The sequence below is a fragment of the Entelurus aequoreus genome, linkage group LG01 (assembly GCF_033978785.1).
Source record: "Entelurus aequoreus isolate RoL-2023_Sb linkage group LG01, RoL_Eaeq_v1.1, whole genome shotgun sequence".
NCBI lineage: Eukaryota > Metazoa > Chordata > Actinopteri > Syngnathiformes > Syngnathidae > Entelurus > Entelurus aequoreus.
In genome coordinates this window covers 77,054,280-77,080,384 of record NC_084731.1, presented here as the reverse complement: position 1 = coordinate 77,080,384, position 26,105 = coordinate 77,054,280, and the positions used below count along the sequence as shown (strand labels likewise).

The window sequence follows — 26,105 nt, the reverse complement described above, 5'->3', positions numbered from 1 at the left end:
AATATGTGTCTTCCAGCAGAGAAGATTATCAATATGAATCCCTAAATATTTATATGAGGATACCTGGGTGATTTCCTGATTTTTGATGACCACTGGCTTATGGTCAGTCACTTTCCTCGGATCCAAAACCATTTCCTGTGTCTTGGTCACATTTAAAATAAGATAGTTGGTATCACACCACCTAATAAATAGGTCTATCTCGTCTTGGTACACAGAGGGGTCCGTATCCTTGTGTAGAAGGCTTAGGAGCACGGTATCGTCCGCAAATTTCACCATATAATTGTTAGGGTGCACAGTCCTACAATCATTCACCTCAAACGATTTATATTTATTATTTAGGTTAGGGGTAAGGTTGAAATTTTCATTGTATATTAGTGCGACACCCCCTCCCCTTTTAAGAGGACGGGCAACATGCGCATTCGTATAGTTAGGAGGAGATGCCTCATTTAGCGCAAAAAATTTGTCTGGTTTGAGCCAGGTTTCGCTAAGACCAATGACGTTAAGATTGTTGTCTCTAATGACCTCATTAACTAATAACGCCTTGGGAGACAATGATCTTATGTTTAAAAAGCATATATTATAGGTATTGGGCTGTTTTGACGAGTTTTTGTTAAGATTATCCGTAGTAGCAATATTAACAATGTTGCGTTTATTATGCGTAGTGCACTTTAAATAGTTTCGACCATATCTAGGAATTGATATGACGGGAATTTTCCGATTGTTTGCTTGGTGCTGCAATAGACTGGACATATCATAATTTGCCACCTCAGTAGAATGCATGTCCACCTCTGACACAGTCACAACAGAAAAAACATTATGTGAATTGTGTATTATTCTAAGAGAATTGCTATGCGTACATGGATTATCCAGCCTGGCGCTGGCTAGTTCTATCTTAACTGACTCCTCACCCGGACTAACAGACTGTAATTGCCTGTGACCGGGCTTGCTCTAGTTTAGTCAGTCAAGTGAGACTTAAACAGTAGTCTATGTTTCTAGTCAGGATGATGGCGCCTTCCTGGTTAGGGTGAAGGTCGTCTCTCATCAGCAAGCCTGGTTTGCCCCAGAAAGAGGGACAGTTATCAATAAACGTTAGTCCCTGTTGGCTACAGAAGATAGCCAGCCACTTGTTAAGCGAGACTAATCTGCTATATCTCTCATCATTGCCTCTCGCAATGTTAGCATATTAGCTCATGCTAACTTCGCTAGCTTGATTACATTACGATAGCACATACAAATATGCATGAAAACACTCCTACAGACATTACACATGGGACATCTTAGTAAGTATGAATTGTTTTAGTTTTATTGTAAAACTTACAAACATTGCTTGGAGTGATGAAGAAGAATCCATAGAGTAGAAACGCTATGGACGAATAGAAGATGGAACGGAACTTCTACTTCCGGTTGAAAGCTCAAAAAGAAGGGTACTGCAGCACCTGCAGTGAGCAAACTCGTCCAAAAGATGGCACCATAGCACAAACAATGACACACCTTTTCAGTGTATTTGCTTTGTTTGTTTTTTTAAACTATTTACTCTATGGCCGTCAGCGATGAAAATCCATCAATTAGCCGCACCGTTTAATAAGCCGCAAGGAAAAGCATGAGGAAAATGTAGCGGCTTATAGTCCAGAATTTACGGTAGTTTTTTCTGAAAAGAAGCTTTATTCATCTTGCAATTCTTAAATTAAGCATCTTGGAGATGTTGCTGGATCTTTAAACACTATTTTCTATTGGGGGAAAAAATATCTTACTGGAATAATTATTTTATTTTTTTATTTAAACCACACAAGAAAAAATATAATTATTCATGCTAAAATTAAAATTAGTCAATGCCTACAAATAAGTAAATTGCTCTTAAAAATATGGACATTTCTAGAAATAATAGTTTAAATCTGAGGTAGTAGCAGATAATTTGCAGTGTACAAGTGTGTGGTGACACCTGTGTTTGTGTGTAACATTGTGCGCCTTCTTCCTTCCCCGATCAGACCAAGACTTTGCCCGTCAGCAACTCGGATTCCACCACTGAAGTGATCCGACTGGCCCTGCAGCAGTTTAGCATCATTGTGAGTAGCGGTGCAACTAATCGTAGACCTCTTCAGCGGCTCTGACTCAACCATCAACATTCAAATACAGATTGAGATATTTATAGCCATGTGTAAAGTAACAATAAAGATGACGAGTTCATTCAGAAATATTTATAGATGAACTGATTCTCATTAGGCTGCTACAAAAATAAACCCCTCCATTTACAACGTTTTTGGTTTACAAACTTTTAGATCGCACCAAGTGCGAACCACGAACGCTTCATTCATTTTGTGCTTGCTCGTTTTAAAGGGATTGAGAAAGCCGACTTCGGACCACAGCAGGTTTTTAATTACTCAGTTGCCTAGTGGTTAGAGTGGCCACCCTGAGATCGGTACGTTGTGAGTTCAAACCCCGGCCGAGTCATACCAAAGACTATAAAAATGGGACCCATTACCTTCCTGCTTGGCACTCAGCATCAAGGGTTGGAATTGGGGGTTAAATCACCAAAAATGATTCCCGGGCGCAGCACCGCTGCTGCCCACTGCTCCCCTCACCTCCCAGGGGGTGATCAAGGGGATGGGTCAAATGCAGAGGACAAATTTCATCACACCTAGTGTGTGTGTGACAATCATTGGTACTTTAACTTTAATTATGATGAGAATGGACTTTTCTAGAAAAATATGCCAAAGCGGACTTATTTCACAGCAGAGGAGAAGACGACCTCCCGTTCAGTGGTGTCTCTTCCAAGAGCACACACACATGCACCCGTCCCCATCCCTTCTCCCCCTCTGTCTGCTATTTTCTCTCCTCTCGTGAGCCATTCCTCTGCCGAAGTTAATGTAATGTCAGTGGACTTAGTTTTTAAATGTTTATTTTTGTCACAATATGGTTATTAAAGTTAGGAATTTTGGGGATTTCTGAGTGTTTGTGAGGGCACCAAAGGTACTTGTATGTGTGCTGTGTGCATATTGGCAAAGCAGAGCATACAGCCTGTTGTTGCTGTTTTAGTTGTTAATAAAGAGATCACCTGCTTGTTATGTTTGTTTGATAAAAAGTACTTTACATTGTGTTCAAAGTGTACAATCCTTCACTAAAATATGGACTTTTGTCGAGGCTGTAACCCATTATTCATATTTACATTGTTTCTTATGGAGAAATTTGCTTCACTATACAAACTTTTTTGATTTACGAAACTTGACCAAGAAGCAGTTAAGTTCGTAAATGGAGGTTTCACTGTAATAAAAGTTTGTCCATTTTAAAGCAGGGCAGACAAAGACCTAGTAAAAACAAAGTATTAACTTTTGTCAATATAGCAGCAGTGAAAACAAAAGAGCACTTTGTGGTGTGATGATGAAGTGTTTAGAAAGATGCACACAGGTACAGTATAAATCAAACTTTCTTCACCAAGTATAACTTCAGAAAACCTTGGCTCTCCCAGTACCACCATAATGACCAACAATAAAATACAGTAGCGTAGTAGGCTCAAGTATTCATTAAAAACAAGGCAGAGGTTTTATTTAACAAGAGTATTTAATGTTTTTGGCCACTAACATTACTCACAGTTTGAACAGTAACACTGTGTTTGTATATTGGAAAATGAAATACTGTACTTAAAAAATGAATTACATTACATTACGATATTTGATTAAGTGATTATTTGGCGTACCACTACCACAGTTTGAGAACCACTGGTATTGATATAACGTTTAGCTGGCAGACTTTAACTAAAATATTAGTGATGGGTAAATGACGCCTCGGTGAGTGTGTGGCACACTCACTAGCTGTATTGACAATGCACTGATACTGTGTTTGGTGTTTCATAATGGTCATCCTCCATCTGCTGGTAAAAAAAAGTCACTAAACTTGTCCTGAAAAAAATACAATAAATAGATATAATTTTTAGTTTTTCATTTTTCTTGTCAATGAGCCAAACAGTAAACGGGAAAAGAAGAAAATGTACCTTATTTATTGCTATTTGTTGGTATAATATCAAAATATTATTTTTCTTAGTTCAATTTAAGTGGATGTTGGAGTGATGGAGACGAAAAACCATTTCAAACATGGCAGGCTCTCCTTCCTGACTTTATTTAGTACGCGCTGTTTTGCACTTTGGCACTTGGCAGTCAAACAACACAGCAGCTGTATCAGTCACATGTTTTTCTCTTAAAGTGACACACACATCAAGGTGTAAAGAGACACAAAATCACTCCTAGTGTTTTATAATGCTTCAAATTGTCTTAAATACATTTTCGCACCATTCAGTCTCTCTGTCTTAAGCTAGCGAGCTAACAAGCTTACTATTTACCAAGGAGCGTCGTAGACTTCGTCCTCCAGACATCCGACATTCTCCCGCTTTAAATGCTCTCTCAACCCAAACGTACTGCCATGGGAAAAAAGATCCTCGATTATCGACAAATGAATTTATCCCTGAAATTTTTTTGTCATTGATGTGGAAAGAAATGGCTGACTTTGTGTTGTGTTCAGGGCAACGTGAAGGACTACCAGCTGTGGATCCTCTCCAAGAGGGACAACACACCTTATCCTCTCATTGGTGAGTCAGACAACACACCTTATCCTTTCCTCTCTATGTTCTTCTGCAACGCTTCATTTACTTTGATGCACATCACCCTTGAACCATTCATCATGTTCGAAACAGAGTAGGAAGAAAGAAAATGTACAGTATTTAATCTTCCAGGTTGTTTGTTCACCTCATGTGTTTTAATGCTAAATATATACTGTACATTTGAAGTTAAGAACAGGTAAGGCAGGTGTGCCAGGGTGCATGATAAATAACAAACTGATAATTATGACGTCACACCGATAAATTCACTATCATTAAAAATAAAGCCTGATAACCAAAGAAGAAAAAAGCTCCAACCCGTACTGGTGGGCCAAGGTGAGCAAATCAAGCGCTCCTTTTCTCCTACTCGTGCAGTGAACTTCCCTGGACCACATCGCAAACGAACATGGCGTCTATCGTTTTGGACCTTATTGTCTTTTTCAGAGGAAGGCATATTGCGTGCTCTTTGCAACAAACGTTCCGCAAAAAAAACAACTTGTCACACTTCAACACATCGAACCTTATCAGCCACCTGAAACAGCAACATCGCTACAAAGGTGTTGTGAAAGCCAGATGAAGGCGCCCCAAAGCCAGCCGCAAAGGAAGGTGTGCACAAACTACAGTTAAAACTAATCGTTTGTCAGTATTGTTCCTGAGAAGCAGGAAGTTATCGCTATCGGCTTAAATTTCTTTTATTGTAAATTCCTAATTTTTAGTATCAGCATTTCAACTTTTGCCTGTTACTTGACACCAGGGGTGTCCAAACTTTTTGATTTGGGGGCCACATTGTCTAAAAGAATTTGGCCAGAAGCATGTAAAGTAATTATATATATATATATATATATATATATATATATATATATATATATATATATATATATATATATATATATATATATATATATATATATATATATATTATGTCTTATCAATAAAAAATTAATATGTATGTATATATGTGTGTGTGTGTGCGCATATAATGGATATATAATTAATATAATTGGATATTAAGAGTATGTGAAAGTTTGACTCCTACCTTGTTTACTTCCGTGACGAATTTCCTAAAGTTTTGTAATCTATCAGAAATATCAAGCAGCTAAAATGTGCCAAACATGGATAAGTGTGTAGAGAGTGTTTTACAATTTTCCCATCATGCATTCTAATGGATTTAAATGGGTGTAATTATTATTATTATTTTTTATAGTGTTTGGACGTTTTTCATAATATCCACAATGTACAGTGAGCAGGTTGTGTTATGTGTGACCATGTGTGTTGACCTTTATGTTAGTTTTTTTCTTCATTATATTTTTTCACCATGACTAAGTAAGGTTGTGTGGATTGTGTCATATAAGTAAATGCTGTGCTATTATTTCAAAGTACTTTTAAGGGCCATTGATCTGAATTGCTCACATTATCCACAAGATGGCAGCAAATATGTAGCATTCAGAGATTTAGGATTAATTTGAAAGCAATTTGATGCTTTGTTGAACTCATGACGTCATGCCGGCCAAATTAAAGAGGCTGACGGGCCGTAGTTTGGACACCCCCGCTTTACACCTGTTTGCTCTTTTATTCCGCTTTTCCTGTTTTTTTTTGTAACAGAATTTTTAAAATGTGCAGCAGGCCATTAAAATATTTGCTGTGGGCCACACATTGGACATCCCTGATGTAAGGAAACCAGTCTTGTAAGTGTAAGAATAAGCTAAGCAATATATAGGGTCAAAAAGACAAATAATAAAAGACTCAATCTAATGCTTTGTACCATTCTTAATCGACACACAAATATTAATTATGTGTTTCCAACCTGAATCTGTTTATTTCATGTAATTTCCGACTGGGTTGCCAGATGGGTATTTTGAGGAAAACTATTGTACGATAGCTTTTGACGATACCTCGGACCACTAAACATTAACATTAAAGGCCTACTGAAACCCACTACTACCGACCATGCAGTCTGATAGTTTATATATCAATGATGAAATCTTAACATTGCAATACATGCCAATACGGCCGGGTTAACTTATAAAGTGCAATTTTAAATTTCCCGCTAAACTTCCGGTTGAAAACGTCTATATATGATGACGTATGCGCGTGACGTCAATCGTTGAAACGGAAGTATTGGTACCCCACTGAATCCAATACAAAAAAGCTCTGTTTTCATCTCAAAATTCCACAGTATTCTGGACATCTGTGTTGGTGAATCTTTTGCAATTTGTTTAATGAACAATGAAGACTGCAAAGAAGAAAGTTGTAGGTGGGATCGGTGTATTAGCGGCTGGCTGTAGCAACACAACCAGGAGGACTTTGACTTGGATAGCAGACGCGCTAGCCGCCGCTAGCCGCCGCTAGCCGCCGCTAGCCGCCGCTAGCCGCCGACCGCACGGATGATCGGGTGAAGTCCTTCGTCCTTCCGTCGATTGCTGGAACGCAGGTGAGCACGGGTGTTGATGAGCAGATAAGGGCTGGCTGGCGTAGGTGGAGTGCTAATGTTTTTATCATAGCTCTGTGAGGTCCCGTTGCTAAGTTAGCTTCAATGACGTTGTTAGCAACAGCATTGTTAAGCTTCGCCAAGCTGGGAATTATTAACCGTGTAGTTACATGTCCATGGTTTAATAGTATTGATCTTCTGTCTATCCTTCCAGTCAGGGATTTATTTATTTTGTTTCTATCTGCATTTGAGCCCGATGCTATCACGTTAGCTCAGTAGCTAAAGAGCTTTGCCGATGTATTGTCGTGGAGATAAAAGTCACTGTGAATGTCCATTTCACGTTCTTGACTCTCATTTTCAAGAGGATATAGTATCCGAGGTGGTTTAAAATACAAATCCGTGATCCACAATAGAAAAAGGAGAAAGTGTGGGATCCAATGAACCCTTGCACCTAAGTTACGGTCAGAGCGAAAAAAGATACATCCTGCACTGCACTGTAGTCCTTCACTCTCACTTTCCTCATCCACAAATCTTTCATCCTCGCTCAAATTAATGGGGTAATCGTCGCTTTCTCGGTCCGAATCTCTCTCGCTGCATTGTAAACAATGGGAAAATGTGAGGAGTCCTTCCTCCGGTGACGTCACGCTACTTCCGGTATAGGCAAGGCTTTTTTTTAATCAGCGACCAAAAGTTGCGACCTTTATCGTTTTTGTTCGCTACTAAATCCTTTCAGCAAAAATATGGCAATATCACGAAATGATCAAGTATGACACATAGAATAGATCTGCTATCCCCGTTTGAATAAAAAAAAAAACATTTCAGTAGGCCTTTAATACAGAGCATGTATAGTAAATAATCGAATCATAGTGCACTTCTATTGACCTTGAATAATCTAACAGCAGTGTTGACATTGTCAGAACAGCGCCCTCACCTGGTTTGAAGAGGAATATCACACATCAGTACGTGTTTGTCTTTTTATTATCCATGATGTATTGTATGACTCAGATTTTCATACATTATGGCATTTTTTGATTATTGTTATTATTGTACAAAAGCGATAATTATTTAATGTGTGACAGTGCTGTTGTTTGGTGTATTTTTGTTGAAAGCGCTAAGTCAGCATTGCCAGAAGTACACCATTTATCCAGGTGCTCTTCTGCAATGCGATGATGTTCCCCTTTCCTCCTTGTGCGCCAGGTCACGAGTTCCCCTTCAGCATCCACATGAGTCACGCCCGACAAGCGTCGTCACAGAGCGCCACCTCGCCCGAAGACCGAGAGAGGTTGATACTGGCGGAACAGCTGCAGGTGCGCAAGCGCTGCCAGTTCATCCTGAAGCCCCGCCCCCCTGAGGAACCGCTTCAACAGCAGGTGGTGGCAGGTGAGCTCATGTGCGGCGTCGTGTCGTTTTTTTAGGACTGTTTTCTACGCAGATATGTCCAAACGTCACCCCCAAAAATATACATATATATATTTACATATATACTGTATATAGATGTGTCTATACATGTGTGTGTATATATATATATGGGTGTGTGTGTGTGTGTACACTACCGTTCAAAAGTTTGGAGTCACCCAAACAATTTTGTGGAATAGCCTTAATTTCTAAGAACAAGAATAGACTGTCGAGTTTCAGATGAAAGTTCTCTTTTTCTGGCTATTTTGAGCGTTTAATTGACCCCACAAATGTGATGCTCTAGAAACTCAATCTGCTCAAAGGAAGGTTCAGTTTTCTAGCTTCTGTAACGAGCTAAACTGTTTTCAGATGTGTGAACATGATTGTACAAGGGTTTTCTAATCATCAATTAGCCTTCTGAGCCAATGAGCAAACACATTGTACCATTAGAACACTGGAGTGATAGTTGCTGGAAATGGGCCTCTATACACCTATGTAGATATTGCACCAAAAACCAGACATTTGCAGCTAGAATAGTCATTTACCACATTAGCAATGTATAGAGTGTATTTCTTTAAAGTTAAGACTAGTTTAAAGTTATCTTCATTGAAAAGTACAGTGCTTTTCCTTCAAAAATAAGGACATGTCAATGTGACCCCAAACTTTTGAACGGTAGTGTATATATATATATATATATATATATATATATATATATATATATATATATATATATATATATATATATATATATATATATATATATATATATATACATTTATGTGTGTATATAAATGTGTATGTATGTATGCATGCATGCATATATATATTTGTTTGTGTATACATGTATGTATGTATACATATATATTTATATATAAGTGTATATACAGTATATACTTATATGTATGTGTGTGTGTATATATATATATATATATATATATATATATATATATACAGGTAAAAGCCAGTAAATTAGAATATTTTGAAAAACTTGATTTATTTCAGTAATTGCATTCAAAAGGTGTAACTTGTACATTATATTTATTCATTGCACACAGACTGATGCATTCAAATGTTTATTTCATTTAATTTTGATGATTTGAAGTGGCAACAAATGAAAATCCAAAATTCCGTGTGTCACAAAATTAGAATATTACTTAAGGCTAATACAAAAAAGGGATTTTTAGAAATGTTGGCCAACTGAAAAGTATGAAAATGAAAAATATGAGCATGTACAATACTCAATACTTGGTTGGAGCTCCTTTTGCCTCAATTACTGCGTTAATGCGGCGTGGCATGGAGTCGATGAGTTTCTGGCACTGCTCAGGTGTTATGAGAGCCCAGGTTGCTCTGATAGTGGCCTTCAACTCTTCTGCATTTTTGGGTCTGGCATTCTGCATCTTCCTTTTCACAATACCCCACAGATTTTCTATGGGGCTAAGGTCAGGGGAGTTGGCGGGCCAATTTAGAACAGAAATACCATGGTCCGTAAACCAGGCACGGGTAGATTTTGCGCTGTGTGCAGGCGCCAAGTCCTGTTGGAACTTGAAATCTCCATCTCCATAGAGCAGGTCAGCAGCAGGAAGCATGAAGTGCTCTAAAACTTGCTGGTAGACGGCTGCGTTGACCCTGGATCTCAGGAAACAGAGTGGACCGACACCAGCAGATGACATGGCACCCCAAACCATCACTGATGGTGGAAACTTTACACTAGACTTCAGGCAACGTGGATCCTGTGCCTCTCCTGTCTTCCTCCAGACTCTGGGACCTCGATTTCCAAAGGAAATGCAAAATTTGCTTTCGTCAGAAAACATGACTTTGGACCACTCAGCAGCAGTCCAGCTCTTTTTTTCCTTAGCCCAGGTGAGACGCTTTTCACGCTGTTTCTTGGTCAACAGTGGCTTGACACGAGGTATGCGGCAGTTGAAACCCATGTCTTTCAAGCGTCTCTTGGTGGTGGATCTTGAAGCACTGACTCCAGCAGCTGTCCACTCCTTCTGAATCTCCCCCACATTTTTGAATGGGTTTTTTTTCACAATCTTGACCAGGGCGCGGTGATCCCTATCGCTTGTACACTTTTTCTGACCACAGTTTTTCCTTCCCTTTGCCTCTCCATTAATGTGTTTGGACACAGAGCTCTGAGAACAGCCAGCCTCTTCAGCAATAACCTTTTGTGTCTTTCCCTCCTTGTGCAATGTGTCGATGGTTGCCTTTTGGACAGCTGTCAAATCTGAAGTCTTCCCCATGTTTGTGTAGGCTTCAGAACTGGACTGAGAGACCATTTAAAGCCCTTTGCGGGTGTTTTGAGTTAATCAGCTGATTAGTTTGTGGCACCAGGTGTCTCAAAATTTAACCCTTACACAATATTCTAATTTTGTGACACACGGAATTTGGATTATCATTTGTTGCCACTTCAAATCATCAAAATTAAATGAAATAAACATTTGAATGCATCAGTCTGTGTGCAATGAATACATTTAATGTACAAGTTACACCTTTTGAATGCAATTACTGAAATAAATCAAGTTTTTCAAATATTCTAATTTACTGGCTTTTACCTGTATATGTGTGTGTGTGTGTGTGTGTGTGTGTGTGTGTGTGTGTGTGTGTGTGTGTGTGTGTGTGTGTGTGTGTGTGTGTGTGTGTGTGTGTGTGTGTGTATATATATATATAAAATTAAAATATTTCTCATTTAAAATATATATAAATATATATATTACATAATGGGAGAACGCATCATATAAAGATTGGATTGGACCCCAGGTGGAAAATGAGCATGTCTGTAAAAGAGTGTTTGTGTTCATTTTGTGTTAAAATGTTTAGTAAAGAAATGATCCAGTCCTATGTTGGGTGTACATTTTAATAAGAATGAAAAAAAAACGTATATTTTTGATTAATGGCAAATAATGAGTTAACTATTGTCAAAGAGTGTTTAATCGTGATTAAATATTTGAAGCAGATTTCCCCCAGAAGCCACTGAAAAGGAGGCGATCCTTAATCACTTGGGCCTTCCTGCGAGGTTCCTCCCCTCAGCTGGAGACGTCCACGGGGACCAAGGCACAGGGCTGCTTGTTCGGTCGGCCCCTCAGGGCCGTGTGCGTAGAGGACGCTTTGCCAAAGCCCGTCATGGTGGGTGTTGTGACAAAATTAATATTTTAGTCCAACAACAATGTTACTCTAAGTCAGGGGTCACCAACTTTTTTGAAACCAAGGGCTACTTCTTGGGTACTGATTAATGCGAAGGGCTACCAGTTAGATACACACTTAAATAAATTGCCAGAAGTAGCCAATTTGCTCAATTTACCTTTAACTCTGTTATTATTAATAATTAATGATATTTATCTTTGTGGAAACACTGATCATCTTAATGATTTCTCACAATAAATATATATAGAAACAGATAAATATCAATATGCAACACTTTATTTTTATATTTTCTCTAAGTGCACATTTTTCAAATTGAACATTTTCAAATGATCACTTCTAAGACAGTCTTGTGAAATCACGATATCCCATTTTAACTAGCTAGCCACTAACATTTTTGAACAAATCATGAATTACTTTGCACCATGTTTGTACAAATAATAACTCATGTAAAATACAAAAGTAAACTCTCAAATTTTTAAATCATGTCACACTTTGAACTGGACACCAAATCTGTTATCTGTTTCTTTGTCAGTTAGTGGGAAGCCTGGCATTGCATGCTGTTAACTAGTGTGTTGTACTCTGGTGTGTAACTTGACACTGCAACTCTGAGTGAGTCTTGCAGATGTGCATCAGTGAGGCGTGTTCTGTGTTTGTTCTTGATGAAGTTCATGTCAGAAAAGGCTGATTCACAAAGATAAGATTTTTCCTCATTGTTTGCGGAACCTTCTTAATCTTTTGGACATATTTTCACAGCAATCTGGCCTTAAGCTTAATTATGATAAATGTAAAATGTTAAGGATCGGAAATCTAAAGGGAACGTCCTTTCGAATGGAATGCAAAGTGCCTGTTTTGTGGACAGATGGACCAGTTAACATACTTGGTGTTGTTGTCCCAGAAAATCTGGAAGATCTAGGCTCAGTAAATTATGATAATCGACTAAGAAAGCTGGACAAAATTATGCAATTATGGAAAGGGAAATCCCTAACCTTGTATGGTAAAATGTCTATTGCCAACTCGTTAATTATTCCTCAATTTATTTATTTGTTTTTGTCATTACCAGCTCCATCACAAAACTTTTTTAAGATTTATGAGCGTAGGGTCTTCGATTTTGTCTGGAACGGCAAACCAGAAAAGATTAAAAGAAAGGTTTTGTACAAAGAGTATGAATATGGGGGCCTGAAACTTCTCAACCTTGAAGCTATGTGTCTGTCTTTAAAAACATCAATTGTTCCAAAGATGTATTTAAACATTGAGTGGTACACAAATGTCCTGTTGGACAAAAAACATGTACTGTATCAAAAGAAATTGTATCCTTTTTTACAAGTGATCCCCTCCCAGAGAGTCTGCTGGGAAACATGGCGGGGTTCATAAAGGAAACAATCCACTCATAGTGGTGTTTTCAATTTTATGTGCCAGAAAAAAGAGACGATATTTTGCAGCAGTTAATATGGATGAACTCTAATATTGTAATAGATGGAAAGCCTTTCTTTTGGAAAAATATGTTTGAAAGAGGAATCATTTTTGTCAATGATATTATCAATGAGAATGGTAAAATTATGAAGTATGATGAATTTAGAGCTATGTATGGTGATGCTTGCTCAAGCTTTTCATTTTATCAACTAACTGGAGTAATTGGGAAAAGATGGAAACAAATAATTAATTATGGAACTACTAAATTATTAGTTTGTAAACCTCTAATAAGAAATTCTAGTTGGCAAAAAAGAACTAAAATGAATAGAAAAATATATAATTTCTATTTAATAAAGAAATCTTTGAAGGCTGCCTCATACAACACAAATGGAAAATGGGAGGACTTTTTTGACTGCCCGTTGCCATGGGATGCCATATTCAAACTAATCTATAAAACCACTATCGATGTGCAAAATCGCTATTTTCAAATTAAAATTATTTATAACTTCTTACCCACAGGGAAAATGTTAAAATTATGGAATGTGACAGAGTCAGATGATTGCCGATTTTGTTGTCAGGAGCCTGAATCCACCCTGCATTTGTTTTGGTATTGTCATATTGTGTCTTTGTTTTGGGTGGAAGTTGAAAAAATGTGTTTAAGGATTGGTTTGTTTATGAAGCTTAATGTGGTTTCTGTTGTTTTAGGAGAGTTCATTGACAATCATGATTTAGTCAATTTAATTATAGTACTCGGTAAAATGTTTATTTTTAAGGCCAAAAACAGATATTCACTTAGTATTACTTTCTTTAAAACATTTATTCAGTATTTTCTAACTTTAGAAAGTTACATGGTTGAAAACGATAATGATGCCAAAAAACATTAAAAAAAAGATGAGAAGTCCTCAAAGGCTTATTTTGAAAGTATAATTATATTTATAGATTATATGATATCTGTTGTTGTGTTCCCTAATTTGAGTGACCTGGACATAATCTGGACTGTACATAAATGCTTATTTTGAAAATGTAATTTTGTTTATAAATGATATGCAATCTGTTGTGTTCCCTAATTTTTTTCTGTGTACATGAATGAAGGTGTGTGTTGCTGAGTCCGGACTGGGCCTGGTTTAAAAAACCCTTTAAACAAATCTAATTTCATTGACAACCTGGTCTGTTGAAGATAAGGCCCTTTTTTAAAAAATAAAATAAAATAAGATAAATAAATAAAAAACATTTTCTTGGATAAAAAAGAAAGTAAAACAATATAAAAATAATTACATAAAAAATAGTAATTAATGAAAATGTTAGTGGACCAGCAGCCTATACAATCATGTGTGCTTCAGGGACTGTGTCCCTTGCAGATGTGTTGTCTATGTTGTGGGAACCAGAATATTGGTAGCAGAAAGAAATAACCCCTTTTGTGTGAGTGGGTGTGGATGAGTGTGCATGGGGGAGGTTGTTTGGGTTGATGCACTGATTGAAAGTGTATCTTGTGTTTTTTCTATGTAGATTTAATTAAAAAAAAAAAAAAAAAAAAATATTTATTTTTATTTTTTTAGAACAGGCCCGCGGGCGACTCATCTGGTCCTTACGGGCGACCTGGTGCCCGCGGGCACCGCGTTGGTGACCCCTGCTCTAAGTGCTTTATGTTGTATTGTTTCCATTGGCCTGCTCTGTGTCTAAAAGACATTTTTATATCACCCTGCTCGTTCCAGCGGAGATAGCTCTGCTGGGTTCTTCTTCCAAAAACATGAGTCAAGGACTGTCGTGATGCTGAAGATCACTCATTTATATTGTATTTGTCTTTTGGTCAAAGGTTACTCTCGGATTACTTTGTGATTGATGTTGTATTACTGCCTTTCCTATTGCTTATTAAAAACATTCCTGTTCACAACCAGTTCAAGTCCGTGTTTTGCTCATCCCTCGCCAGGACATGCTGATCTTTCTGTATCACGAGGGCCCGTGGACGCGGGGCATCTTCCGGCGGCCCGCAGGCGCTCGCACCGTCCGGGAGCTGAGGAACTCATTGGATGCTGGACAGTTTCTTCTTCCCCTGACACGGGACCACATCTTCATCATCGCCGGAGTCTTCAAAGTAAGCGTGGCACCATCTTGTTGACCCACATCTCTCAGATTTAATCTGCATCAGGACAAAGTGTCCCCGGCCTCTGTAATCTGCATTCTAATCCGCGCTGTGATGCTTTCGCTTTGTAACGCCTTTGCTAGGACTTCCTGCGCAACATCCCTGGCAGCCTGCTGTGCTGTGATCTGCATGGAGAGTGGATGGACGTGTTGGAGGAAGAAGAGGCGGAGCAAGAGCGAGTGCAGGAGATACAAAGGTGTGACAATAGGACAATGTCCTCTAATGCAGGGTGGACAAACTTTTTCCACTGAAAACTGAACACATGCGGGGGCCATTTTGATATTTGACATTTTCAAAACATATACATTTTTTAAAATCTTTAGGGTTCCGCTTATGTTTGGAATTGTTTGGACCTGGAATTGTTAAAAACAAGTCCTATATTTTATTTTATTTTTTCAATGCTTAAATCTCTATATGAATTTGGGGTCCTTCTGTATATTTTTTATGTTTTATGCCCTTTTTGTAAAAAACAGAAAATATGCAATATTTTACCCAAAAAATGTTTCCAAAGGGGAATATTTGATATGAATTGACCTATTTAAAGGCCTACTGAAATGACATTTTTTTATTTAAACGGGGATAGCAGATCCATTCTATGTGTCATACTTGATCATTTCGCGATATTGCCATATTTTTGCTGAAAGGATTTAGTATAGAACAACGACGATAAAGTTCGCAACTTTTGGTCTCTGATAAAAAAAAGCCTTGCCCCTACCGGAAGTAGCGTGACGTAGTCAGTTGTTCCCCTCCTCATATTGTTTTCAACGCAGCTAGAGTGATTCGGACCGAGAAAGTGACGATTACCCCATTAATTTGAGCGAGGATGAAAGATTCGTGGATGAGGAACGTTAGAGTGACGGACTAGAATGCAGTGAAAGACGTATCTTTTTTCGCTCTGACCGTAACTTAGGTACAAGCTGGCTCATTGGATTCCACACTCTCTCCTTTTTCTATTGTGGATCACGGATTTGTATTTTAAACCACCTCGGATACTATATCCTCTTGAAAATGAGAGTCGAGAACGCGAAATGGACATTCACAGTGACTTTTATCTCCACGACAATACATCGGCGAAGCTATTTAGCTACTGAGCTAACGTGATAGCATCTGGCTCAAATGCAGATAGAAACAAAATAAATAAATCCCTGACTGGAAGGATAGACAGAAGATCAACAATACTATTAAACCATGGACATGTAACTACACGGTTAATAATTCTCAGCCTGGCAAAGCTTAACAATGCTGTTGCTAATGACGCTGAAGCTAACTTAGCAACTTAGCAACCGGACCTCACAGAGCTATGATAAAAACATTAGCGCTCCATCTACGCCAGCCAGCCCTCATCTGCTCATCAACACCCGTGCTCACCTGCGTTCCAGCAATCGACGGCGCGACGAAGGACTTCATCCGATCACAGATGCGGTTGGCAGCTAGCATCGGCTAGTGCGTCTGCTATCCAAGTAAGTCCTTCTTGTTGTGTTGCTACAGCCAGCCGCTAATACACCGATCCCACCTACAACTTTCTTCTTTGCAATCTCCATTGTTCATTAAACAAATTGCAAAAGATTCACCAACACAGATGTCCAGAATACTGTGGAATTATGAAATGAAAACAGAGCTTTTTGTATTGGCCTCAATGGGGGAGCCTCTCATACCTCTGTTCTACTGGCTATGTCACGTGCATACGTCATATCCAAAGGAGTTTTCAACCGGAAGTTTAGCGGGAAATTTAAAATTGCACTTTATAAGTTAACCCGGCCGTATTGGCATGTGTTGCAATGTTAAGATTTCATCATTGATATATAAACTATCAGACTGCGTGGTCAGTAGTAGTGGGTTTCAGTAGGCCTTTAAGGCTCTAATTACTTCACAACAACTGATTTTTATTTTTTAACACTGACGGTTTTACCGCTTCTCCCTCTTAGGGTCGCGGGGGGTGCTGGAGCCTATCTCAGCTACATTCGGGGTACACCCTGGACAAGTCGCCACCTCATACTTTTTTCTTTTTTTTTTTACTTTCAACAATTTAGTCTGTAGATCAACTTTAGATTTACCAGTTGATTTTGTTATTATTATTTGTTTTAAGCCTTTTTGCCATATAGAAATATGCATTATTTTTCCCCCAAAATAGAAAGCAGAATATTGGATGTGAAATAATTGGAGCCTTGAATAGGTCCATAATTCATAATATTATTTTGAGTCATTGTTATTGTTTGAGCAATGACAGTTCTTAAAAAAATCACACTAATACTCTTGGGGATCTAAAAGGGTCCCACTCATAGTGTTAAAAATAAGTCATACAATTGTATTTTTAATTTTTTAACTTTCAACGCTTAAGTCTGTAGAACAACTTCAGATTTACCAGTTGATTTTAAGTAATTTTTAAAATATTGTTTTATGCATTTTTTGCCACAGAACTTTTTTACATGTCAAGAACACAAAATATGCAATATTTTCCCCCCAAAATAAAAAGCAAAATAATGGATGTGAAATAATTGGAGCCTTGAATGAGTAAATAAATCAAAACATTGATTTTGATTAATTATTATTTTTTGAGCAATGACAGCGGTATTAAAGTCAACATTGCAACTTTTTCTCATTACATTTCACCTGTTTGCTCTTTTATTCTACTTTTTTATGTTTTGTTTCTTTTTAATTATAATTTTAGAATGTGCTGTGCGCGGGCTGTTACAAAATGAGCTGCAGGCTGTTACAAAATGAGCTGCGGGCTACAAATGGCCCCCAGGCCTCACTTTGGACACCCCTGCTGTAATGTCTCCCTCAGCTCTCAATGCTTCCAACAAATGCAAAGAAATATTTTTGTTGTGCAGAATGATGGGTCGGCTGCCCAAAGGCAACACTCTGCTGCTGCGCCACCTGCTGGCCGTGCTGCAGCGTATCCACGGTAACGCCCAAGAGAACCAGATGACCAGTTTTAACTTGGCGGTGTGCATCGCTCCCAGCATGCTTTGGCCCCCTGGAGCGCTGTGCAGCCCGGAGGCGGAGAACGAAGGAACCAGGAAGGTAAATTATTGTTGGAGCCAAACAAAGGTCTGGGGCCGTACTTATCAAGCTTCTTAGAATTACTCCTAAGAAGTCTGCTAAGAGTTGACTTAAGAGTAAATAAATTCTTCGCTGAAAGCTGCACTTAAAAGTTAGTTATCAAGCGTCTTACTCACACTTTCAGCGAAGTGTATGACTGAATCTTAAGTGTCACACTCAGAGCTGAATTACGACATTACTATGTGCCGTAAACGGAATTTTAGGTGACGTCATTTCTGTGTCCATAGAAATGACCAATCACGGAAGGGAATCCGTTGTCTAAGAATAAAGAAATATCTTGGAAATATTTAAGTGGACAATGGGAGTGTATATTTTGACAATAAACTACAAAATAATACAAAACAAACTAGTCCCCGCCGGCACTCACGCTACCGCTCCCTCTCTTCTATCGCCCACACACTCACTGACGTCACTCACCTCACGGCCACACACATACGCTACTGTCATAACATTTTCTTTCCAATTCATTAATTAGGCAACTAATTTGAAACTGGTGTGGGTGGCTCTATATATACTAGCCCACTGCAGACACATGCAGAAATCAACAAGGAATCGAAAAGTATTAAATCTGTGACAAAAATAATATCCGCTCTGTCTAAACGATACCGTTTGATCAGCTGCTCGTCATCAAAAAAAAAAAAACATTGTTCCGTTCCCTGAACATTCGCGCACGTCTCTCTCGCCTCAGTGCCATCCCCTGCTGGCAACTCCTAACCACTTAAGACACCTCTGAAGGTCTCTTAAATATCGTGGAGAGTAGGAGTGATTCTTATACTTAAGAACGTTGATAAAAAGCTTTTATTCTTAAGTTTGAGAGTAGGACTAAATTTCGCAAATTCTCAGGACTTAAGTGTAAAATGGCACTCTAAGAAGCTTGATAAGTACGGCCCCTGATCTCTATACCTGCAGGAAGGTTCTATAGCATAGAGCTACTCACTTTTGTAATGCTTATTTTCACGGCTTATTTCAAATCAAATAATTAGCTTGTTTTAACAAAATGTTGATATGTCGCATTTCCAAGTTTTTTAGGTTTTTTTTAGCATTTAGCAATTCCAAGCATAAACATGGCTGAATGAACTAAACATATTAATATTACAGTAGTATTGGTCACTAGATGGGAACAAACGAATCAGCTTGCGCTTCAGTATCGTGGCCACTGATTGGCTCAGCTTCAGACAGCATTACTCTATTGGACTACAAAAATGTAAAGGCTATTACTATACGGCTCTCATAATGAAAAAAAAAATACTTTTTTAAAAGGCCGTAAACAGCTATTATAATATTTGATTCATAATACAATTTTTATTTGTAATCATTCTTACATGGGGGAAATATATTTACCACATAATTAATTAACAGTGATAAATAGTGGTTTACTGTAATTGGTTAGGGGCCTGACTGTGGTCAATTAATTTCTACCAAGTAGGGATTATTAATATAAATTGAATATTTTTATAGAGCATACAGTACAGGCCAAAAGTTTGGACACACCTTCTCATTCAATGCGTTTTCTTTATTTTTATTTTCATGACTATTTACATTGTAGATTGTCACTGAAGGCATCAAAACTATGAATGAACACATGTGGAGTTATGTGCTTAAAGGCCTACTGAAATGAGATTTTCTTATTTAAACAGGGATAGCAGATCCATTCTGTGTCATACTTGATCATTTCGTGATATTGCCATATTTTTGCTGAAAGGATTTAGTAGAGAACATCGACGATAAAGTTTGCAACTTTTGGTCACTGATTAAAAAAAAGCCTTGCCTGTACCGGAAGCAGCGTGACGTCACAGGTTGAAGAGCTCCTCACATCTGCACATTGTTTTCAATCATGGACGCCAGCAGCGTGAGTGATTCGGACCGAGAAAGCGACAAATACCCCATTAATTTGAGCGAGGATGAAAGATTCGTGGATGAGGAAAGTGAGAGTGAAGGATTAGAGGGCAGTGGAAGTGATTCAGATAGGGAAGATGCTGTGAGAGGCGAGTGGGACCTGATATTCAGCTGGGAATTACTAAAACAGTAAATAAACACAAGACATATATATACTCTATTAGCCACAACACAACCAGGCTTATATTTAATATGCTACAGATTAATCGCGCATAACAAACACCTCCCCCCTCCCGTCCATATAACCCGCCAATACAACTCAAACACCCGCACAACACACTCAATCCCACAGTCCAAAGTACCGTTCACTTCCGCAAAGTTCATACAGCACATATATTTCCCCAAAGTTACATACGTGACATGCACATAGCGGCACGCACGGACGGGCAAGCGATCAAATATTTGGAGGAAAGCTGCGTACTCACGCTAGTGCGTCTGCTATCCAACTCAAAGTCCTCCTGGTTGTGTTGCTGTAGCCAGCCGCTAATACACTGATCCCAACTACAGCTTTCTTCTTTGCTGTCTTCATTGTCCATTAAACAAATTGCAAAAGATTCACCAACACAGATGTCCAGAATACTGTGGAATTTTGCGATGAAAACAGAGCTGTTTGTATTGGGACACAATGGTGTCCCAATACTTCTGCTCAATCCGTGACGTCACGCGCAAACGTCATCATACCGAGACGTTTTCAGCCGGATATTTCCCGGGAAATTTAAATTTGCACTTTATAAGTTAACCCGGCCGTATTGGCATGTGTTGCAATGTTAAGATTTCATCATTGATATATAAACTATCAGACTGCGTGGTCGGTAGTAGTGGGTTTCAGTAGGCCTTTAACAAAAAAAGATAAAATAACTGAAAACATGTTTTATATTCTAGTTTCTTCAAAATAGCCACCCTTTGCTCTGATGACTTTTTCGCACACTCTTGGCATTCTCTTCATTTAACCTCACAGGTGTGCTTGAAACTCATCGAGAGAATGCCAAGAGTGAGCAAACACATTGAATGAGAAGTTGTGTCCAAACTTTTTGCCTGTACTGTATATACGCCAGTGTTTCCCCCAGAAAATCTGTTAGTTAAGGTGGTGTCTCTCCAAGGGGAAGGTTGGGTGTAAAGAGCAGTATAATTTGTCGCGTGACAAAGCCTACAATTTTTGGTTGTGTTTTCTACTCCGTATGCTGAATGGCAATATACGACATATATATCGATATTTTTTCTGTATAGTAAAAACAAAACAGTCCTAGTTATCTGAGATACTAAGTATGTCTTTGTTTTGACTTAGTAAATATTGACTTACTAAGACAAAATAATGACTAGGTCAAATTAATGACTTACTGTAAATAAGCGTTTGCAATAAGCGTTTGAAAAAAATAGTTAAAAGTGGGGCCACATGCTGACATATGTTCAACTCACCATGCTTAATTTATTACAGCATTTGGGAAGCCTGTAGTTGATTTTTATTATGTAAATGTTATATTTTTATCAACATGTGATAGCAGGGACCCTGCCATTCAAAACTAGGCTGCTACATTACTAATGATTAATGTAACTATAGCTGAAAAAATAGTACAATAGCAATAGGAGAGACTATTCATCCCTGAACACCATGGAGTTCATGTAGGCTTAATGATGCACATACATTATTATATCAACTATCAGAGACAGAAACTCTTAATTTAACATAATGTCCTTTTTTGCTGCTTCAACACAGCTCAATCAACACAGAAAAAGGTAAAGTGAAATAACTTAGCTGTTAACTGTAGTAATGCTTGTCTTTCTCTCAGACAGACAGGGCTTTGCTGTCCGTAACACACACACACTCACGCACACACACACACCGCAAAATGAGCTAACGTTACGCTCAAAGCTAATTAGCCTTCACTTCAATGACTGCGAGCGAGCTGAGCTGCCGCTTATATTTCTAGAACGTCAACGGGCTCATAGCGATGTTACTAGTAGTTCACTTGGAATTGTTTATTATAATTTGGGGAGAGTCCGCTGCCTTATGCTCACCTGCTAAACAACTTTCTGCTCACTACACCGTCTGTTCTCTCTGCCTGCCTGAGCACTGACTACATGCGCTCTGAATAGCACTGCTGATTGGCTGTTACCGCTCTGCGTGTAACCAATCAGATGGTTCTGTGGGTGGGACAATGCTGGGTGCTGCAGAGACCAGTGACGTGCAGTCAGGGGAGGCGGGGCCTCACGTGCCATCATGGAAAGAAAAAAAATGTTAAAAAAATAAAAAATAATTAAATTGTTATATGTATCCAGTGATTATACTATAAAGTTATTTTCCATTTAACTTCACCAGTTTTAGATTATTTTTATTCAAAATCGCTGAATTTTCACATTTGTCGTTCAAATACTGAGAAGAGACTTGCGGTGATCAGCAGCCAGTTGAGGCACGTCACTGAGTTGAGCCTCACCATGGATTGCGCAATGACTCCGCTAACTGCTGGCCTGCTGTGCAGTGAGACCGTATTGCTATATGAATTATATTATACATTTCCATAGTTTAGTTAGCTGAGGTATATAATGTAGTGTATTTTTTCAACAACTGTATGTGTTTAACGTATTTCTTGTGCTGAGCAATCATAAAACGGCTGCAAAAGACACACTGTGTGAGGCTCGCAGTAATCCCGCCTCCTGGGGGTAGAGGGCTGTAGTGATCCCAGAGATCATTCTTGTGACTACTCAGGCGGCAGAAGAAGTGACAACAAACAACAACAGTTAGCAGCGATCGTTTATTTTTTCCTCTTGCCTGGATTATTAACATGGAGGATTACATATCTAAAATAAAACAGTTTTCTGAACTGGACTTTCAATCGAAGCAGGAGGTAATACTTAAAGGAAGATCTCCATCGAGACAGAGAGACTTTTAAAACTGAAGAAAGATAAGGAAGACTTCTATAAACAAGTTATCGATGCTTTTGTTCAAAAGGAGCTGCGCATGGACTTCATTTATAAGTAAAGGTAAGACCATCATAACGTTTTTTTTATTAAATGTGCTTTTTTGTGTGCTACAGTTTGTATGTGTAAAGTTAAGTTAAAGTACCAATAATTGTCACACACACTAGGTGTGGTGAAATTTGTCCTCTGCATTTGACCCATCCCTTGATCACCCCCTGGGAGGTGAGGGGAGCAGTGGGCAGCAGCGGCGCCGCGCCCAGGAGTCACTTTTGGTGATTTAACCCCCAATTCCAACCCTTGATGCTGAGTGCCAAGCAGGGAAGAATGCTGGTATGAGCTTTTAGACATAACCCGTTAACTGCTGCCAATCAAATGGTGAATAAGATACTCTTTAGGGTTCATATGTTTGTAAATCTGACTGTGATGAAGTCAGTGCCTCACCAGTCATGAACCTCACCGCACGCCACTGGCAGAGACGTACTGACAGGCAGAACTAAGCGGAGCAGCTTGTTAAGAATTTAGTTTAGGCGGTGGCTCTTTGTTGTTAAGGCGGCCGCCTTAGCAACAAAGCGCTGCGGAAACCCTGTACGCCCTTTTAAATATGGTTTTCAACAATCCCTGGAGACATGAAATAACACCCACATTGTCACTTTTACACTCTTTTAATCCAATACAGTAGACCTAATCAGAGAAAATAAGACTACTGACTTTAGGAGCCATGGTTTCATCTAGTGGCCAATACTACAGTAGTATTGATATTTGTGCTTCTTTTAGACATTTTTTTGCTTGGCAATGCTACATTTAGGGCATAAATTTGTTAATGTTTAGATGCGGCAAGGGACAATTCAGGGCTGGGCAATTTGGCTGAAAACTGTAACACGCTATAATTGTTTTATATTGGTCGATGTCAATATCAATAATTACTGATATTTATTATGACCTATCGAAAATAACGACTAGTAGAACAATATATTGAAAGTAAACATTTTTATTTAAAATGTAACCTTCCTCTGATTATAATCCCTCAGCTATCAAGGCAGAAAGGAAATGTCAACACAAGCATGGAAAACAATGTCAACAAAATAGTAAAATCACATTGAACATTTAACAATAGGATCTTAAAATGAAGGTAAAAAATAAGGAATATGTAAGAAATGCTTCATAAAGTGTAAGAAAATACTGCAAAGTGTGAACTTAGAGAAACCTGAGAAGAACTATTTCTGCAGGTTTAGTGCCAGGAAGTTACAGCTGTGCTCTAAAGGGTGAGTGCGGCTAAGGTGGTGGTATTAGCGGTCTTGGTGGAGACAAGCGCCTTGCATCATTTACAGACCACATTGGTCTGACTACGGTCCCTTTGAAAAAAATCCAAAAACCGTCCATGCTGTCCAGGTGACTTTTCCTCTTTTATCCACAATCTCTTCATTTTTACTTTCTCTTCTCACTCCATGCAAAGAATCAACCGCCAGACAACAAGATGGCGTAACCAACCATACTGTTACCTGATTGGCTGTGTCACTCCCACTGATCAGTGATCACTTCCTGCGTTGCTCGGCGAGTGCCTTTGTTCATGCAACCAACCTTGCTTTGCAACGTCCGCTTTTTCCAACAAAGAAGGGAAAAAAATATCGAACAACTAATCAAAGACATTTTTTTATCAATATCAATTACGTGTCTGTTACGATATATACAGTATTGATATCTTTCATCGCCCAGCCCTGGGATTATAGTGTACTGTACTGGTCCACATATAAGACAGAAAAGACTAGTCTTATATTTGGGGTGTTCGGATGGCTATACATCAGATGGTACCGAATGCATTTCCCTAAGAGAGTCTGAGCTTTTCTTCCTGGCACTCACACTCAGTCGCAACAATATGAACCAAAGAGTCAGCCAATACTTGACCATATTAATATTATTATTCTGTATGATGTTTTACTGCAATAGAACATTTTTCAGTATCTTAGATTTTTAGTAAAAAAACTAAACATATATTTCCTCTAACCGTGTGTAGAAAAACAAGAGTTCGGTGGTAGAAGTAATACCAGAATAGGCATTGATGCTGAATGTTTTTGTGGCTGCACAGGTGTGTGACTTGGTGAAGTTCATGATAGACCAGTGCCAGCAGATCATAGGAGAGGAACCGTCCTCACTCTTTGGAGCCTTTCCACAAACACTCACTGCTGAGGAGGAGACAGGACTTGGTACTAAACTCACACTCGCTGTATCATCTGTGTTGTGTATCAGCCTGGTATCACAATCACTGTATCATATGTGTTATGCATCAGCCTGGTATCACACTCACTGTATCATCTGTGTTGTGTATCAGCCTGGTATCACTCTCACTGTATCATGTGTGTTATGCATCAGCCTGGTATCACACTCACTGTATCATCTGTGTTATGTATCAGCCTGGTATCACACTTGCTGTATCATCTGTGTTGTGTATCAGCCTGGTATCACACTCGCTGTATCATCTGTGTTGTGTATCAGCCTGGTATCACACTCACTGTATCATCTGTGTCAGCCTGGTATCACAGTCATTGTATCATCTGTGTTGTCTATCAGCCCAATATCACACTCACTGTATCATCTGTGTTGTGTATCAGTCTGGTATCACACTGTATCATGATCTGTCATGTATCAGCCTGGTATCACACTGTATCATGATCTGTCATGTATCAGCCTGGTATCACACTCACTGTATCTGTGTTGTGTATCTGCCTGGTATCACACTCACTGTATCATCTGTGTTATGTATCAGGCTGGTATCACATTGCGGTATCATCCGTGTTATGTATCACATTGCGGTATCATCCGTGTTATGTATCATCTGTTGTGTATCAGCCTGGTATCACACTCACAGTATCTGTTTTATGTATCAGCCTGCTATCACACTCACTGTATCATGATTTGTCATGTATCACACTGTTTAATGATCTGTTATGTATCAGCCTGGTATCACACTCATTGTATCATCTGTGTTGTGTATCAGCCTGGTATCACACTCACTGTATCATCTGTGTTGTGTATCACACTCGCTGTATCATCCATGTTGTATATCAGCCTGGTATCACACTTGCTGTATCATTTGTGTTATGTAGCAGCCTGGTATCACACTCACTGTATCA

The 26,105-nt window shown here is 38.7% G+C and overlaps 1 protein-coding gene across 3 annotated transcripts in view; it reads left to right on the top strand.

Annotated features, from left to right (window-relative positions):
* LOC133657446 (rho GTPase-activating protein 20-like) overlaps positions 1 to 26,105 on the top strand; it is a 48,555-nt gene that overhangs the window by 18,832 nt on the left and 3,618 nt on the right. For 2 of the 3 annotated variants that reach the window (XM_062058809.1, XM_062058793.1), the window contains 8 exons: positions 1,986 to 2,063; positions 4,510 to 4,576; positions 8,211 to 8,393; positions 11,362 to 11,534; positions 14,890 to 15,054; positions 15,186 to 15,298; positions 17,934 to 18,126; positions 25,061 to 25,178. In XM_062058809.1, coding sequence (XP_061914793.1) covers positions 1,986 to 2,063; positions 4,510 to 4,576; positions 8,211 to 8,393; positions 11,362 to 11,534; positions 14,890 to 15,054; positions 15,186 to 15,298; positions 17,934 to 18,126; positions 25,061 to 25,178 — 1,090 coding nt within the window. The remainder of the gene's footprint in view (positions 1 to 1,985; positions 2,064 to 4,509; positions 4,577 to 8,210; positions 8,394 to 11,361; positions 11,535 to 14,889; positions 15,055 to 15,185; positions 15,299 to 17,933; positions 18,127 to 25,060; positions 25,179 to 26,105) is intronic. The other variant, XM_062058800.1, reaches the window with a different exon arrangement.